Here is an 18,290-nt window from a genome sequence, read left to right on the forward strand (position 1 = left end):
CAAGAATGATGAAGGTGTAATTAGGTAGAGGTGTTCTTTCTACTGAGAATTGGTACACCACTGGACTTGCCAAACAAATTTTAAAAAGTTTAAGAACCTAATTTTAGTTATTGATGACTGATTCAAATGCATACCCCATCTACTGCTCTTTTAGGCTGAGAAGGGTAATATGACAAGGTAAAGGAGGCCAAGTAGGCCTCCTCCACAACTATACAAAAATAGCTGTTTTATTCAGAGAGTCAAACTACGTCTGGCAGAGAGACTGGCTATGCAATGCTGCATCGAGAGGTTGAAGAAGCTACTACCGTACATATGGGACACCATGATTGAGCCACCCAGACATTCAAAGACAAGCAGAGGACTGAGAGCCAAGTGTATAGGAAGAATCTTGCTGGAGAACATGAAGACTTGGAGCACTCAGGCACATCAAATCTGGACTCAGGGATACGTATTCAAGCTGGTCCGTCTCAATAGGATTGCTTAACAATTGTCTTGGCCTCAGGGCAAGTGAGATTTGTAAATGGCACTGTACTTTGTATCATAAATAGGTATGAGAGAAATAATACATAAAGGTTATGCGAGTGTCAGTCAAAGTGAGATTCCTGAAAACCCTCGAAAAAGTATGAATACAGGGAATAAGATAATACAGTAGTTGAGAAAATACCTTACAAACCTGTTTGACTATGCTGTATGTTTGCATTGCTATTGCTAATACTAAAGGCACATTGTATTATATTATTGGGTCATTGTCATTATACTTATTGCTAGTTTGGTTTTCATTATGATTTTTTTCATACTAATTTGACTTTGGATTGAACGTAGCAATTTTCTGTCCAGGGTTAAATGTAGGTTTTTGGACCTAGCCTACCAAATGCTGTTTTGCCCTTAAAATGAAGTAGGAAAGGTATTTAATAATCTTGACAGTTTTCAGTGATAATAAATTTAATGACTATAAAAATTAATTCACTATTTCATAAAATATAAATATCACTTAAGTACTTAAACGGACACTCTTTTGTTAAGATGATAAGTGGAAGGACAACGTTGTTGAGAGTCTTTATAAGAACTATCATTAGGCATACAAGGTGTCAGGTAGCACTTCATTTGAAGGTTGTCATCAGTTTCCATGTCTCGTATGTTTTAATTAATGAACTCTGTTGACGACCTTCAACGGATGTTCGATATGGTAAACCTCAGCCAATTCAAAGGGTGGTCCCACTGTACAAAAGATCCAGATACACATCTTGGATCAAACACAGATCTCCAGACTGCCAATCTATTCGGAAACTTGAGCGCTACTTAGCAAATAGTACCATGGATTAAACATACTCTGTTAGTAGATTTCTCATCCTTATGGAACAGCTGAAGACAATTTTATTGTTAGTTCTGCACAGTGTGCTGTAGAGGTCTTACTATTTGTTTCTAGTTATTTCAGTAACTTAAAACCTCGTTTAACCAAATAATACGATCGAATCATAAACAACAACTCGTTCTCTAGTTATATAACCTAACAAAGCACAAATCAAGAAATCAACCCTAAAATAATAGATACAAAATTTTGCCGACACTAGCGCCTCCGTACATGAACTAGGCACGAAAAACAAGCTTCAAAATTTACAATGGGATGAGGAGTCTACTTGTGCTGGTTAGTCTATGATAGTACTTTAACCTAACATATTCAATTCTTACTTTACATTTCAAAAAACAGTATGTCACATTTTTTCAATAAAAACAACTAAAAAAGCAGTAGAACAGTTTACAGCAAATCCATGATAGTAACAATAAACCACTGAGCCCCTTCACACAAGCCAATTGGAGCTTTGGAGTCCGATTTCACAGATCTTGTCAATCATCCCTTATCCAGTGGAGTCTCTGCTTTCAAACTCTACTGTCAGCACAAACCTTACTTTTGGAATTTACAAGTTTAGCGCTTGACACATGGCTTGGGATAGAGCCTCGACTGTTGTAGTTGGCTGGTCAACTTCTCTGTTTGTACATTCCTTCACATGGACAGTTATCCTGCTACACAACTAGCTATTTTGAATTGATCATCAGTGCCTGTAAACAAGACATAAATACTAAAATTACAGTACTAAACATATCTTCATGCTGGTTTCATATTTCACTGACTGTACTAAAGATTCTGAAAACAAAACCTTTTCTTTGTAATATAAACAGCTTACTTACAAAGCCGTTCACAATAATTCATCTTATTGGACGAATCTGTAACCATTCCATCAAATAACTTTGTTTGACAATGAGGGTCGTTTTTAAGCATGGGTTATTTTATTGCATGGCTCCGTAGTTTGTATGTACACCACAATGATGTACTTACTGGCATTACTGGAGATAAGGACAGTGATATGTTTTTTGATCGCAAGAAACATATAGAAAATGTCCATATTTAAGAAGGAATTCTGTTTTTTGTGGTTACCCAGATTTAAAAGGAAAAAGGAAAAAGTTTTTCAGAGCCTTTTTACACACCCTAACCCATTTTTGTACTTAACACTCACTCATTGCATTAGGGCTATAACCTTCAGTCATCTATGGCAATGAATGTAGGCATCGAATACGTTTCTTGGGGTAAAAGACGTATCACTGACGTTATCTCGCATGTGGCAGGAGATTCAATTATTTAAAAAATCTCCTGTCTTAGTTAAAAAACGACCCTCGTATATGTGAATTTTTTATAAGTTTGTTGAATATGTATACTTTGGATGTTCTTAAACTCAGCTAAAGTTACAGTGGCTACTGTATTGTAACTGTCACAACTTTATACAGTATGAGTTCATTTGAATAGCTGGCTGGGATTTATATTAAAAATACAACTTTTAGAAAAAATTTTTCCTAAAAGGTATAAGCTATTACTGTAAACCTCAAGGCAAAATCAGATCCTGAACTAATTTACTTTTTGTTTTGATGTTCCTAGAGGCCCAAAGCACGATGTTTCAAATTTTGGTTGTATATTATAGTCATACTATAAAGAAGCTAAAACCTACCACTCGAGTAAAAATGGCCCAAATTTTGATGAAAATTGGTACAAACATGTAGAACAATATTTTAAACGAGTTCGGGATCATTGTATCTTGGGAACAAGGTTTTAAGGAGTAAAATTGGTATAAAAATATAACATAAAAATTGTTGTCAATTTCTTTTAAAACAGTTTTTTAGAGCTTAAAAAACAAATAATTTAGTACATCAAAGCATATTGTGCGTTTCATGGTTACGTAGAAAAAAAGACAGCATTTTAAATTCCTGTGTTATTTTTGTAAATAAATGTTTATTGAGTACATTTTTGTAGTTGCTCATAAATGGATTCATTTTGATCAAATTTGGAAAATTTATTAATTTAAATACGGGTGTTTTTAAGAGAATGCCGGGATTTCAAACGGTCGTTGCTCGTCGACTATTCAAGATAATTAAACGATTTAGACGTCAAATTGAAGGTAAAAGAATAAAGTTTATTTCTCAGTCTTTCATACAATTCGGAATGATTTAATAAAATTCATATATTCATAAATCTATACTATTATAAAAAAGAGGTGGTTGCTGTATGTGTGTATGGGAAAAGTAAACTCGAAAAATACTGGTCGGATTGGGCTGAAATTTGGCATGATGATAGCTCACATTCCCGATTAACATATAGGCATATTCTTATTTCAAAAATCCTTTCGGGCTCCGCCCCAGTGGCTCTGGAGTTTCCCATGTTAACCTTATGAGAAATGGAATTATTGAATCTTAACAGCTGTTTCAATTAAACAAGTTGGTTCTGTTCTATGATGTTCAATAGCATTAAAGTTACAAGGATTACCAACAGGGTGCAGCACTATTATTTCTTTTACATTTATGACAACAGCTAATTTGCAACCAAAAGGTGAGTGAGCGTAGCGAACGAACTTCAACCTGGAGGCGAGTTAGCGTAGCGAACGAGCTAACCTGAAGGCAAGTGAGCGCAGCGAACAAGCTCCAACCTAAAGGTGAGTGAGCGTAGCGAACGAGCTCCAACCTAAAGGTGAGTGAGCGTAGCGAACGAGCTCCAACCTAAAGGTGAGTGAGCGTAGCGAACAAACTTCAACCAGGACGTGATTGAGCCATGCGAACGAGATAATCTTGAAAATTAAGAAGTTAAACGGGGCAAAGCCCGCGGGTTACAGCTAGTCTTATATAAGAGTAAAACTGGTAAAGTCTGTAGGCTACGCTAAGGGCGATCGGTGGGTTTATTATGTCTTAACTGAATCTTTTTCGGCACAAAGACTTTATCTTTTATATATAACATCATAAAGTGACCAATTTAGGTTTGTTAAACTGAAGATTTCGTTGGACAATCGATTTTTTCGGGCTTCTGATGCAGAATTGTAGGATTTCTTCGACTATGTCATCGCTTGTTTTTAGCCGGCCAGGTGAATGTCTTTTCAAAACATTTCGGAGCCACGAAACTCATTAAACCAGTTTCAAGTTTCTTCATCATCAAGTATATTTAAATTTAGTTTAATTGAACAATGTATATACACTCTGTGAACTACAGAATACAATCCTTCTGTTGCGCCGTAAACGTCGTACTGGCGACTGGCGTCAGGCCTATGAGTCACAATAGCGGCCTATCAACCCGCAACTGTTTCACGCATGCCAAGGTCAAAGTTTCCTCCATTGCTACACGGGATACAAAACTTAAGTATTTTAGCTCCAATTTGACGTATAAAACGTTTAGTTACCTTGAATAGTATCCAAGAAATTACCATTTAAAATCCCGGCATTCTTTTAAAAACACCCTGTACTTAGCTATTAACACTTAACTAAAGCCCTGTTTTATCAACTTCCCTGCAGCAGCAAACCTAACTCACTAAACCTAATCTTATTTAAATAGGGAATAAATCTGAAATGTTGATACAATATTTGAGTAAAAAACTAATCAGTTATTCTAAATGGAAATTTGCTAAGTCTCCAGGTCTACTTTACTATTTTATACTTAATTTACACTTTTTGGTATGCCTTCACTGCCTACAAACTCAACAACAATTATTATTCCTGGTACCACATATTAAAGAGATCAAATTGTTCAAGTACTTAAGTTTACTAGGTAAATTTAAAGATTATTGTTGGTTTTTCTTAAATGTTTTACTTGTCTCTCAAGAATAAACAAAACAAAGAAACCAAGACATACCTCACTTCAGCCTAAGGGGCCGAGGTTCCAGATGCGTTATGAGGCGACATTGTCTTTTGAGTTTTGTTCTTCAATCTCTTTCAGTCGTAGGTACGTCAGCAAAGATGCCTGTAATACAATATTAAGACTTTCAGTTTTTGTTACTGGGAAATGAAAATGACCTTTTTCTTCCCATTTACAAGTACATCCAACATACAGTTATACAGTTGTAATGGTCAAATTGTGTTAGGGGTAAATTTTTTATTTTATATACACGAACGATTCGAGCGCGGCGATTCGTCACGACGGCAACAATGATCCACTTGTTCAGTGTCTTACATAGTTTGAGACTCGGCCGCTGCCACCTTGAAGCGCTGCCGTAGACGTGGTGGGGAGAAGCCGAGACCGGTCGGTGGACAGTGGACATTTCTTGAGACAGTTGATGGCGAGCGCTTGTTCGCCAAACACCCTCCTTCAAGAGCGGGCAGTCGGCGGCGAGCGATAAGTTCGCGCACACCAACCCTCCTTAGGCTGTGCGAGCGAACCTAATAAAGTATCCGGACGAAGGCGTGAGAAACCTCGATGCGAATCTGGAAGTATCGTGTGTTACGTAAGTACACTGTATATAGCTAGCGTATACGTTGTATCCCTCCTCGTATCCACTTTGGCGAGGGAAATTACGTTATTTATTAGGCTATTCTAGGCCGTTTATCGAAGTTTATTATAGAATATCGTAGTTTATCGACCGACGCTGCGAGTGTAGTGTCGCAGTAGCCTACGCCTTCTTTTAGGCATCCAAAGCGGTTTGTTTCATTTCAGATCAAGAGCTTTTATTTATTTTCCTTAAAGCCTAGAAGGATTGGCATATAAGCCTTCTACGTTTTATTTTATTTCATTATTTACTTATCGCGAGTTAGCGTAGTTTTCTTTTAATTACGAGAAGATTATTTTAGTTTTATTTTGAGAAGTGATTCCTTTCGTTAAGCCTAGGAGCTGGCTCTCTATATTATTTCCTAATCTTCGCCTATTTATCTATCGGCCCCTAGTAGTTAGCTGCGACTTGGTTTTTGTCAGTGCGTTGCTGTGCTGATGATACCAAGTTATAGTAGTAACTATAGTTTGTATTCACGAGGACCGGGAGCAGTGAGCGAGCGACGAAGGCTGTTAGCGAGACCCTGGACTACTCGAGCTGTCCGAGCAAATCGGAGGTAAGTTTAGGATAGGTGCCCCTACCCGACATAAACACCTCACACAGTACACACCCTCTTAACTGATCTTCACAGGACAAAGCCAAGGTCGAATAGTCTCAAAGGTCAGTTACTATTTAAATGAAACAAATGTATATTATGTATAATGAAAACTCAGATTCATGATAAATTATTATTTGCTTAGTATTGTAGTAGGTTGTATACGATTTCTTCTTGAATAACGATGAATGGTTATTTTCAAAACAGAACGGTTATGAAACAAGAATTTCATGGTTATGTGAGCTGTTGCATAGCAACCAACTTACTGTACTATGTATAAAATCCATCCGTCTATAAAAACACTGCACACTTACTTTTAAAAATAGGAAAACTTTTGTAAGAAAATCATACTCTAAATCTACAAATTTATGGAAAAGTCAGTTTCATATAAAACTAGACCCACAAGGACACGATTCTATTTTATACTGAGATAAAGCGTCGTTTATACCGGGGTTTGGAACCAAATGTTTGGAACTTTTTGTTGGTAACACTTGTTTCTAACAATTCGTTTGTAACTAAAGTTTACAACGGATAGTGCACTTTTCTTTGATTTTGTTGGGAACAATTTAATCACCGTTCCCGAGAACACAGCTGACGCTGAGGGGGCGACATGTGGTTAACTGGTGGTGGGTAGGCACGTGTGGTAGCGGGAAGTGTTGGAAACAGCTTAGAAATATCAAAAGATTTGTTTCGTAACAAATGTTTCCTCATCTTTGGAACACTCTTTAATTTACCGACTTCTGGTGGGAAACAAATTTTTTGTAGTAAACACTAAAAAAATGTTCCTAACATCAAAATGTTTTTTTTTATTAGTGTTTCTTTTTGGTTTGTTAGGAACATTTGTTGTAAACACGTGTTCTTAACTCTAGTGTAAACGCGGCCAAGGGATGGATATGGTAGTTTTTAGATTCCTTGTTCAAATTAGTTGAACCAATCAGTTTTAAAATTCAGGGGAAATTAACCAACATCTATTTTTACCAGGGAAGAGAAAGTTAATCAGGGTCGGTTAACAGGGGATGCATCTATATATTAATACGCAAGCAATTTTCTTTTCACAGTCATAACTCGATAACAGTTTCAGAACAGTGGTGGTGCTATCCGTTGTCATTGGATCAAACTTAATTTACTTTGTTTACAACTAAACATATGGACATCGTTTGACATAGGTTAATCACAGACTGCAGGACTTGTTACTTCCAGAGTAACGTCGGAATTATTTATATTTGTATTTTTAAATCTGTTTATGAAGTTATTTGCAATAGTTAAATTGATTTACATTCTAGATCGTATTTTACTGAATTATCACATAGTTTTGGTTACAGTTCGGTATAATGAAGTGAATGTTTAAAAGTGCTTATTCGCAATGCATTTACCCTTACTTTACCATTTTATCATGTAATTTACAATGTGTATCATTATGTCTTTGTATTATTATGCCACCTAAGACAAAGAATTGCGAGTGGCGGGAGGGAACGTGAACGTGACCGCTTGCAACACCCTCCCAATGGAACATTTTGATGGATACAGAGCGGCAGTACTAGACCGTCGTGGTGCTACATCTAACCTCGGACAAAAGAAAGTTTAATGTTAATATGGTGATGCCTTTCATTTTAAGCAAGAAAATATTGGCTAAGACAGTTAATTTTTTTACTTTTTGTTGCCATAAAGGAAAGGTTCATTTACCTCATTTGTGGAATTCACTATACTTTCAGGAACTTATTGGAAACTCAATTATTGCCATTCTTCAAACTTATTGTCATTCATCCCAATCTAAAAACAGGGCTGCAAGACCTTAGATTCGTAAATTATTTGGATAAAATTTGTCAATTAAATTCCACCTTTGTCATGGTCAGCTCCGAAGCTCATTTAGATGAGACTACCACAAATCGGATCTACAATTTGAAGATCCATGACATGTTTTCGGGCGGAAAACACTTTTACTATGTGTCGTCTTTCAATAAAATGCTGCAAGTTCTTACACATTCATCGTAGACCACTATTGTAGAAAACTGGGTAAAATCATTCACGCAGTGGTCAATTTTAAGCATAATGAAATTCAAATGAACAACAAACTTGCATGCTTTACAAGTAGAAGTGGACTTGGTAATTTCCCCCAGAAACTTGGTGATGTGTCTTTACCTATTCACAATGATCTTGGTCCACATATTATTGTGTTACAATATTGAATAATTGTAAGTAGGTCAGTAATTCAGGAAACATATGGTGAAGTTACCTACTTTGAATGGTCGCTATTTCAATGGCAAAAAAGTATTAAAGTATTAAAGATATATTGATTACTTTTGTTTTCCTTCTTTATTCTTTTATGACAAGTTGCGGTTTTGCTCTATTTAGAGCAACATATTATCTAGTTTACTCAGTACTCACATAAGCATCCGTGGCAGCATAGCCCAGCTGATGAGTTGTAAGGGTTTTTTGAGCCCAGTTGCTGGTCCTTACATCAGACTTGTCAAGTTGTTTTTTGAGCTAACAATAAATAACACAATATTATATTGAGTAAAACTTAAAAGATTTTATTTACTAAAATTTCTATTTAAAATAAAAGAATTTTATGAATGAAATTGGTTTTTGAGATTGGTGCATATTCATTTTATTCAAGCTATTCCAAAAATGATTGTTTATTAATTATCTTTTATTAATTATGATATTGAGTGCTTTTAAATTCAGCGAGGGCCGTTAATGTTCAGCTTGTAAAGTTTGAATATAATATAGTCTCACAGATTTATTTTTATGTGTCTATATAGGTACAGTAATTTCCAAGCAGAATGTGAACAATCCATACGTTAGATTTTTATTTGTCGTTAGGCATACAAAATTATGCATTTGACATGGTTTGGATATTAAATAAAAAAATAAATCTTTGTCTAAATTCAAATATGTCTTTAAACTAAATACCAACAAATAGAGCTATTTTGTAAACTAATTTCAAAGTGTTCAGTATTTTAAACATAAATTGTAAGATTTCTGGCAACTAAAATTATGTTCTAAAAATAGTAAAAGACTAAATTTAGACATTTTTGTACACAATAATTGTCATGGTATCACCACATACCATGTGGTACGTACCACATACAGTACAAGTCGATCTAGGCTCCACATTTCTTGAGTAGAGAAGATTTGGTTTGCTAAAGATTTTAATTCAATGACATTACTCTCTACGATGTTGGCGACAGAGATATCAAAATCCCTTCCCAGCTTCCAGATGTCTCTGCAAAAATTATCAGGCACTTTGAGATCATTCAAAATCGAAACTTATAAATTTCTTTTATCTGTTTGGTAACCAAGTTTGAAATATTAATTAAACTGTATAAAGTATGGCCGAACAGTTGTATAACTAATATTTTCTTGATTAAATATAGTAAGATTACTGTTTTAAAAACAAACAAATACAGTTGAACCTCTTATGTGATTGAAGCAAGACATTAAAAATATCAACCAGAAAATTAAAGAATAAAAGTATTCAAATTAATGTGGACTCACGCTTTGATATTAACTCCAACCAATCGCACTTTGGGATGGCTGATGAAGTCGATGAACACTTTAGGTAATTTCTTCCATTCTGTCACCTGTGGAATAATACAATGTTTTTAAAAATAACTGAAACCTTCGAAGTTCATAGCAGATGAGATTTTTTTGTCCTAGGACGCTAGGCACGAGCCCGGGATTGTTTTTCACATTACTTCAGGCTGGACCTAGGGGTTTCGGCATTATCACTTAGAAAAAATCCGTTGGTGATTTGGCGGGATTTGAACCCGGGACCTCAGGCACCAAAGTCCCACGCTCTAACCACTTGACCACAGCTCGATCCCCGCATCGCAGATGAGATAGGAAGATAGGCTACTGACCAAGAGTACCAAGGTGGACTTTTTTTAAAAAAAACTTTAAAAAACTTACTTTTGAAAGACATACAAACATAAGAAACAGGGGTGCTCACTATTACCTTTATCGAGAGGTATTTAAGCAACAATTCTTAACCATGGAGTTTAAACAATTTTTTTTAGTTTTGCATGTTGGTAGTATGGATAGCAAACATTTTCTTGATGTAGAGTATTATTTATGAGGTTGCTAACATTTTATAAAAATCTTTGTGTGACATAAATGACATAAATGGTAATGCTGGGTAATATTTAAAGAAATTACTTTGTAATCTAGTCCTCAGTTCTAGTACAGTGCCTAGGACACAAGGTTATAAGACAGCCCTAGCAGGAAAAATCGTAAAGTGGCGTTTCCTTATAAACTTGTTACACAGTGTCCTTCGTGCTACACGATTACGAGAAACACCTACCCCTTAGAAACTAATGGGACTGTTTTCATAGCGACGCGGTGCCCGACTAACTGCTAACTGTGCAGTGTGATTGGGAGCACTGCTTCAAGAGCAGTCATTTTCAAACCACAATGCTGAACTGGGCAGTTGTTCACGTTAGAAATATGGAGAAAACTATAGTTTGAGTGATGTTATTAAGTTCACTGTAGATGCAACAGTTTATTAATTTACTGTGTGTCTGAGTTTGATGTGCTGTTCTAACTTTGTTGGCTTCCAAGTTATATCACTACGCACCAAGTCCACAAGACAGGAAATACCTAATCCTGATATATGTTAATTTATCATATATCAGAAGCCTATTAATATGAATACTAAAAGCACCCTGATTGCTCCTAAATATAAACATTTCACTAGGATTTTTTTTACTTTTGGTCAGTAGAGCTACTAGACCTATGTCCACATCTTCGTCCATCCCTTCCACTTCAACCATACGTTGAAATTCAACGTGACGTTCAAGTGTTACTAAACTGAGGCGGTTTCAGGACTATGTCCTCTTCAGCCACTTATTTTTCCGATTCAAAACAGAACACTACTATGGGAACCCCAAACATGTTAATTACCCAACATGGTGGTGGATTTCTCGGAAAACACTTCTGCCCTGTGACCTCCTGTTGCTAACTGCCCTGTGTTCTTTAGCTTAATTGTGTAGCACACAGGGGGTTACTGAAGTTGGAGGGAAATGCACCTTGAGTGTAGCAAATAGATAATTATTGTGTGTCAAAAGGTAAATATGAATTTAAACTAATAATAACAAAAATGTACTGAAAATTCAATCATAAAAGGTAATAAATAAACAAAACAGGTCAGACAATATACAGTCTGTTACTAGTACTCAAGATGCCTGGTTAAGCGAGACTGAAGCATGTTAATACAATAGCGGAACCAATGGTGATTGGATATGGTGCAAACAGGAAGACCTGAAAAGGCAAAATGAAAGAGCAATACATAGAATGATTTTGCTGGTTTTGCAATTTTCCGATATTGGGAATAAGCTATCACATTGGTCTAGTGGTAAGATCTCAAACCGGGACTGATTTTTTTTTAACCCAAACCGTTCAAATTTATATGTATGTGTGTCTGTTAGCTTGATAACTGAAGTAAAAATCATCTTATTTTGACAAGAGTTGATACAAATGTTTAAACCTACATTTATTTGAATGAGTTAGCAAACACAAATGATCAGACTGGGAACAGGTTTTATGGGTTAAAAATTGGCTTCTCTCATTTAAGACCCCCAAACCAAAACAAAAAATGTTGCAATTTCTTACTAAACCATTTTATAGATCTTAAAAAAAAAACTAAAAAGGAGTAAGTAAGCTAAATAGTTGTTTCTTTACATCTAATGGTTACAAAGAAAATTTAAAAACCTGTAAATTTAAATTTAAACTTATTATTCTTAAGGAGAATAAATTAACTGTTGTAATTTTCTTGTTTGGGGTGTATTTTGATCAAATGTGGCAAATTTGTTTATTTCATACTTAACGTTTGACATTTCAATTAAGAACACACTTTCCCTGTGGCGACAAAGCTAAAGGCATTCTACAAAATAAAAGGTGACTTAATTAAAATGTTCTTGAAACTGGATAACATAATTAACTTTAAAGCTAAGCACTCATTGAAATTAATGTTATTTATATTGAAAATAAATCTGATAATTTTACGGGGATATTTTATTAAAAATCTAACCAGGCACATAGAAATTCGCTTAGTCTGCAGGTTTGCTACGTTGGGATATTTTTAGCATTGCTTTAAGACTGATAATCAAGGATGTGTTGTTGTTTTCTTTGTACTGGCATGATGCTATAATGGCACAACACTGGTACAATAATAACACACATAACATAGGTAATATAAACCAAACCATTGAGACTTACCTGGAAGATATAACAAACTCCAACGCTGGGACTGAATTGTATAAGGGCAGTTTTGTGCTGACTTTCTCCCTTTGTCCATTGAACAGGCCATTCCAGATCGAACCCCACAACAAGCTCCTTTAAACCCTCAAGTTTCTCTCTGTAAAGTAAACGGTATCAGCAAATCTGACTCGCACTTTCTAATTAGCTTGTCAACCTTTATCATGGGTAAGCGGTGGGAGTAACTATGATATTTTATAGGGGAAGTTACAATAACGTTTGAACCATAGTTTGTATGGCAAAGGGAGTTATACAATTTGATCAGAACTTAAAGGGCTATGTATAACATACTTAAACTTTATCAAAACTGTTCGGGCCATTTTTGAGAAAATTTGATTTCTCTGCTAATTTATGGGTTAAAATTGATTAAATTTGCTAAATCATGACATATTTCCACTAAAACAAATTAGTAGGTAGTAACATCTATAAGGGCTCCCTTCAAGCGTCAATAAAATTTTACCTATGGCATGTTACAAAAGAAGAAAAAGATTGATAATTTGCTCATATATGTATATATAATGATACTGAAAAAAATACTGTAAATGGGTTCAAATAGCTAAATCACTGTAGCTGTTGGTTAGTTATTTTGATTAAAATTATTTTCCATCGGTACCGAACTATAAAGATTGCGAAAATAATAGGTCTACTTACAAAATGGCTTCACAAACATATCCGCAGTCCCCAATTTTGTTTGAATGTCTAACTTTTCCTTTGAATTTCAAGAATGGTCTATCCTCATGTAAAAATGAATCGCTTGGGCTAGCGTTTCTGTCTTTAACCAGTTTTGATGTTGATTTCTGAAAAAACAGTGATAGAATTAATGCCACACAGAATTCCAGCATAACACTTTTAGAAATAGGCCTGGTCTTAAGTTATGAGTACTTTGAATAAACACTACACTAGCCAAAGAAGATTACATCATTAACTAGTCATTCAAACTCCACTAATGAGATAAGAAATACTATGTCTGACAACATCATTCACATTGACAGAAAAGACACCGATTCCTAGACTGTAAACTCACATAGCACACTATTCACTCACACACACACACATGTGACACTCACATAGCACACTTTACAGAGACATAAAATAGTTTTTTTTCCTACAGTCACCCGACAAAGTTGGCTTCCTTGTACTGTTTATAGTACAGAAAGCTGCTAATTGCTGCATATTTATACTTTGCCGTACGGTTTATACTTTGCCGTACGGTTTATACTTTGCCGCACATCAGGATTCCAACGAAACAACACAAAACAGCGTGGTTATATTATGCACGTAATCCGTGTACGCTTGGAAATAGGTTGGCAACACTTAAAGATAATAATACTATGAGCAGCTGATTGACTATTATAACTACGATTTAACCTGTCATTTCGTGTTTATAGTTTCGGTATTTCTGAACTTTCTGGACTTTACTTTTAAACGTTTTTAAAACATTCCTACGATCTTAATAAACAAGAAAATACCTTTAAAGCATTTTTTTAAGGCTCGGAAACCACTTCAAATTAGAAAAACATACGGAACTATATTCTCAAAACGCGGAGCACATTTCTTGCCGAGGAAAAATAGCGGAGTGATACGGACCGCGGGTACTACTTTCTCTAGGGCACCATTTGTGTTGCCAGCTGAACCTAAAAACGTGTTGTATAGTGTTTGAAAGACTAATTATTTATATGCTTTATAGTGACTGTAGGAAAAATATAATGTGTAACACGAGTGAAAAAGGCCTTTGCTGCACTCGAGATCATTCCGCACTCGCCTGCGGCTCGTGCGTAAACATTGCTCTCGTGTGCAGCAAAGTGCCACTTTCACCACTAGTTACACAAATAACTATTTCATTGTATCAAAATTTGTCCTTTGCCCGTAAATTGATTTTTTTGTGTGTAATTAGATGGTTATCATTTTTAATAAACCTCTATTGAGTAATAATAAAGTTGTTCCGATTGTAAATTTCAAAATGGCGGCCGTTTGAATTATTCTAACTTAAATAACTCAAAAACGGCTAATTCTATGAAAAAATGTCAAGAATACTTTTTTTAGCGAATTTCCCATATAGGGAATAAGCTATTACCGTAGTATTCATGGACCTGGATGCGGGACCGATTTTTTTTTTCGTTTTGAGGTCCCTAGAGGCCAAAAACACCATCCGTTCAAATTCATATATATATATTTATATATTTATATATTTATATATTTATATATTTATATATTTATATATTTATATATTTATATATTTATATATTTATATATTTATATATATGTGTGTCCGTTAGCACGATAACTCGAGCAAAAATGATCCGATTTTGATGAAATTTGGTACAAACGTGTAAACCTAGGTTTATTCGAACGAGTTTGCGATCCAGCATGATCTGACCATGGGAACGGGGGTTTACGGGGGGTTTTATGGGGTAAAAATAGGTTTTTCCCATTTTTGACCCAAAAAACATAAAATTTTATTTATTTCTTTCCAAACCATTTTTTAGAGCTTAAAAAAACAAATAATTTAGTAGGTATACTGAAGCGTTATTATGCGCCTAATAGTTGCGGAGAAAATTCCAAAAATTTGTAAATTTAAAATTCCCATGTATTCTTATGGAGAATAAGTAAACTGTTGTAGTTTGCTTGTTTATGAACATATTTTGATCAAATTTGGAAAATGTTTTTATTTCTTACTAACTATTAACATTTTACAAAAAAAAACAGTTTTACCCTCCCTGATGCAGCAAACCTAAGTACTTGTTAAACTAATTCTATTTAAATCTTACTAATATTATAAATGTGAAAGTTTGTGTGTTTGTTTGTTTGTTTGTTTATTTGTTTGTTTGTTTGTTTGTTTGTTTGTTTGAAGTTCAATCACGCATAAACCACTGGACGGATTGGGCTGAAATTTGGCATGATGATAGCTCACATTCCCGATTAACATATAGGCATATTCTTATCTGAAAAATCCTTTCGGGCTCCGCCCCAGTGGTTCTGTAGTTCCCCATGTTAACCTTATGAATATTCATATTTAAAGGGAATTAAAGAATTCAGTCAGCTGTTTCAACTAAAAAAAGTTGGTTCTATCATACACAAAAGCATAAAAAAGTTATAAGATTTCCTAACAGGGTTTAGCACTATAATCTTTTTTTGAATTTATGTAAACAGCTAATTTGAACTAAGCAGCAACAAAAAACTGTGATGCGCAATGAGAACTGTCAAAGTAGGATTGTTTATAGTTATGTTTATGTATTTAATGTCAGGAATAATTTGTGATTTTTTGTGAATTCGTAATATATTCTTTTTCTTTATTGTTTAGGTGAAGTGGTTGAACATTTTGGCTATGGTAGATGTGTAATACCATTAGTATACCGTCAATTTAAAGAAGCAAATTTTATCAAACTTTGTCGTCCCCCATTGCAAACGCAAAGCTTGAGTATAACTGCAATAAGCATTTTAAACTTATATGCCAATCCCGTACGAAGGACGGGTACTCTGCTAGTAGGGAATAAATGTTATATTTTTAAGTAGACATTTCAGTGTAAATCCAATCAGTCAAATGGAAATTCACTTAGTCTGCAGGTTTGCTGCGGCGGGGGTATTTTGCATTTTTAATTGCCTATCAAACAATACCAAGATCAAAAAGATCGGACAAAAAATGTATTGTGTATGTTAACATGTTTACCAAATTTCATAATCATCGAATAAAAAACTTCACAGATAAAAATATTTTTGTATAATAAACAAAAATGGCGGATATCTGGGTAAATACTAAATATACATTTTCGGACATACCTTCCCATAAATTTTTTTCTTCCTTTTAGTATGGGGATTAATTTCCCAAAGTCCTGAAACGTTTTTTATGGATACCCTGTATAACGGTTCTGAAGTTTAAGGTATTGGCTCATTTTAATACAACCTATTAAAATATTAAAATTTCAAAAAGAATTTCATATTATGACAATTTTGGTGCCACGAGTCTCACATGTAAGCCAATCTTCAATCAGTTAGGCTTATTTAGCCCTTCATCTATCTATATTCAGATTGGGAAAAAAGTCTTGGTAAAATTAGATATTTCAAAAAATAAAATAAAGATAGAACTTACATTCTAAAAATGACACATTCTTTCAAATTACTTGGGCTAAACAGGGTGGATAAAAAGTCCCGGAATAGTCAAATATATTTCAATCAATAATAAAGTTAATAATGTTAACACATTACACAGTTATACCACAGAAAACATACTACTATTACCCAGAATGCTCACTGCGTGTTAAACAGCGTTAAGTACTCGGAGAGAGCTTTGCCTGTCAATTCGTAGGCAGCGCCAGCGCCACCAGCATACAATACAACCAGCATTACGAACTGACAGGCAAAGCTCTCTCCGAGTACTTAACGCTGTTTAACATGCAGTGAGCATTCTGGGTAATAGTAGTATGTTTTCTGTGGTTATACGTTACCTGCTTAGGGAGACAGCTCGTTAGGAGTCAGAAGAAACTCTTAAATGTAAACATTGGTTGATATGCACATCAAATTAAAGGTTTTTGGAAGTAAAACACAATACCGCAAATCCAAACTGTCGTTCTACTAAAAAATGACAGCTGTTCATAGATTCCTTGAATTTGCAATGCTATTATGAGTGAAAATTTAAAAAAGTACGTTTTCAGGAAAAGCACTTTGCAAATTTTTTTACTCTTTTTTCAAAACTTTTATTATTTTTTTATTTTATTAACATTTGAAGTTTCATAAAATGTCCACGGTAACGCAATATCTTTGGTAGTTTTTTTTTTTTTTTTTTTTTTTTTTTTTTAAGAGCATCTTTAGTGGAAAAACACAAAATCCTGTCACGACCATAACAGACGTTTAAATGAATATTAAAAATGGTTAATATTATTTTTATAACTATGTTTTGCTATAAACTAATTTACTTTTACGACCATTATACAATAAAAAGGTCACTGAGCTTTTGGTATATTCGGTCTTTCTAGAAAAAAATAAAAAAAACTCAAAAAATTGAAAAAAAGCCAATAAAATCTTTTTAAGTTTGTATAACTCCGAAAAAAACTTACCTGAGACCCGAAAAATCATTATGTTTGTATAGAGGTGTGCTTCTTTTGTGTATAAAACATTGAAATATGACGATATTTTAATGTTTTAAATTTTTATCATAGAAATCATAAACGTGATGGTCAGGGACAATCGGTACGGTCGTGAATTGTCTGGACTAATCTAAATCTTTCTAAACAATCCTTAAATTATACTGTTAGTTATAAAAAAAGTATGTGTTTCAATTGAACTAAACTGTTCAATTTACAATTATATTAAAGTTATTGTCACGACCAAACACACTATAATCCATAAGGCTGGATTGGTCGTGAAAAAACCCGCGATGGTCGTGAAACTTTGGTCGTGAAATTACGTGTTATTTGGCTCTGTTCTGGCGGTAGCCCTGCACCTCATGTTCGAGGATACAAAGTGGACTTCTAGGTTAATCTAGCAATTGAAATATCTTATAAACAAAAATTAACACCATGTCTACTTCATCGAATGACTACGTACGGTCATGGACACCAAAATTACAAAAAACACAATCTTTCCTTTAATAATCTTGTAATTCCTCCTTTCAACTCGAAACGACCGGCACTACAATCCTGACGTACACCCCG

General features: G+C 34.6%; 1 protein-coding gene across 1 annotated transcript in view; it reads right to left on the reverse strand.

The window, feature by feature from the left end:
• Positions 1–1,700: 1,700 nt before the first annotated feature.
• LOC128998358 (3'-5' exonuclease-like) overlaps positions 1,701–18,290 on the reverse strand; it is a 39,400-nt gene continuing 22,810 nt past the window's right edge. The window contains exons 2-8 of the mRNA XM_054424463.1: positions 13,294–13,439; positions 12,604–12,742; positions 9,886–9,971; positions 9,472–9,613; positions 8,773–8,871; positions 5,162–5,269; positions 1,701–2,058 (exon numbers count right to left, since the gene is read on the reverse strand). Of these exons, the coding sequence (XP_054280438.1) occupies positions 5,198–5,269; positions 8,773–8,871; positions 9,472–9,613; positions 9,886–9,971; positions 12,604–12,742; positions 13,294–13,439 (684 nt within the window). The 3' untranslated portion in view covers positions 1,701–2,058; positions 5,162–5,197. The remainder of the gene's footprint in view (positions 2,059–5,161; positions 5,270–8,772; positions 8,872–9,471; positions 9,614–9,885; positions 9,972–12,603; positions 12,743–13,293; positions 13,440–18,290) is intronic.

Source organism: Macrosteles quadrilineatus, unplaced genomic scaffold (genome assembly GCF_028750875.1).
Source record: "Macrosteles quadrilineatus isolate MER2022 unplaced genomic scaffold, UCM_ALF_1.0 Scaffold_7__1_contigs__length_78375512, whole genome shotgun sequence".
Taxonomy (NCBI): Eukaryota; Metazoa; Arthropoda; class Insecta; order Hemiptera; family Cicadellidae; genus Macrosteles; species Macrosteles quadrilineatus.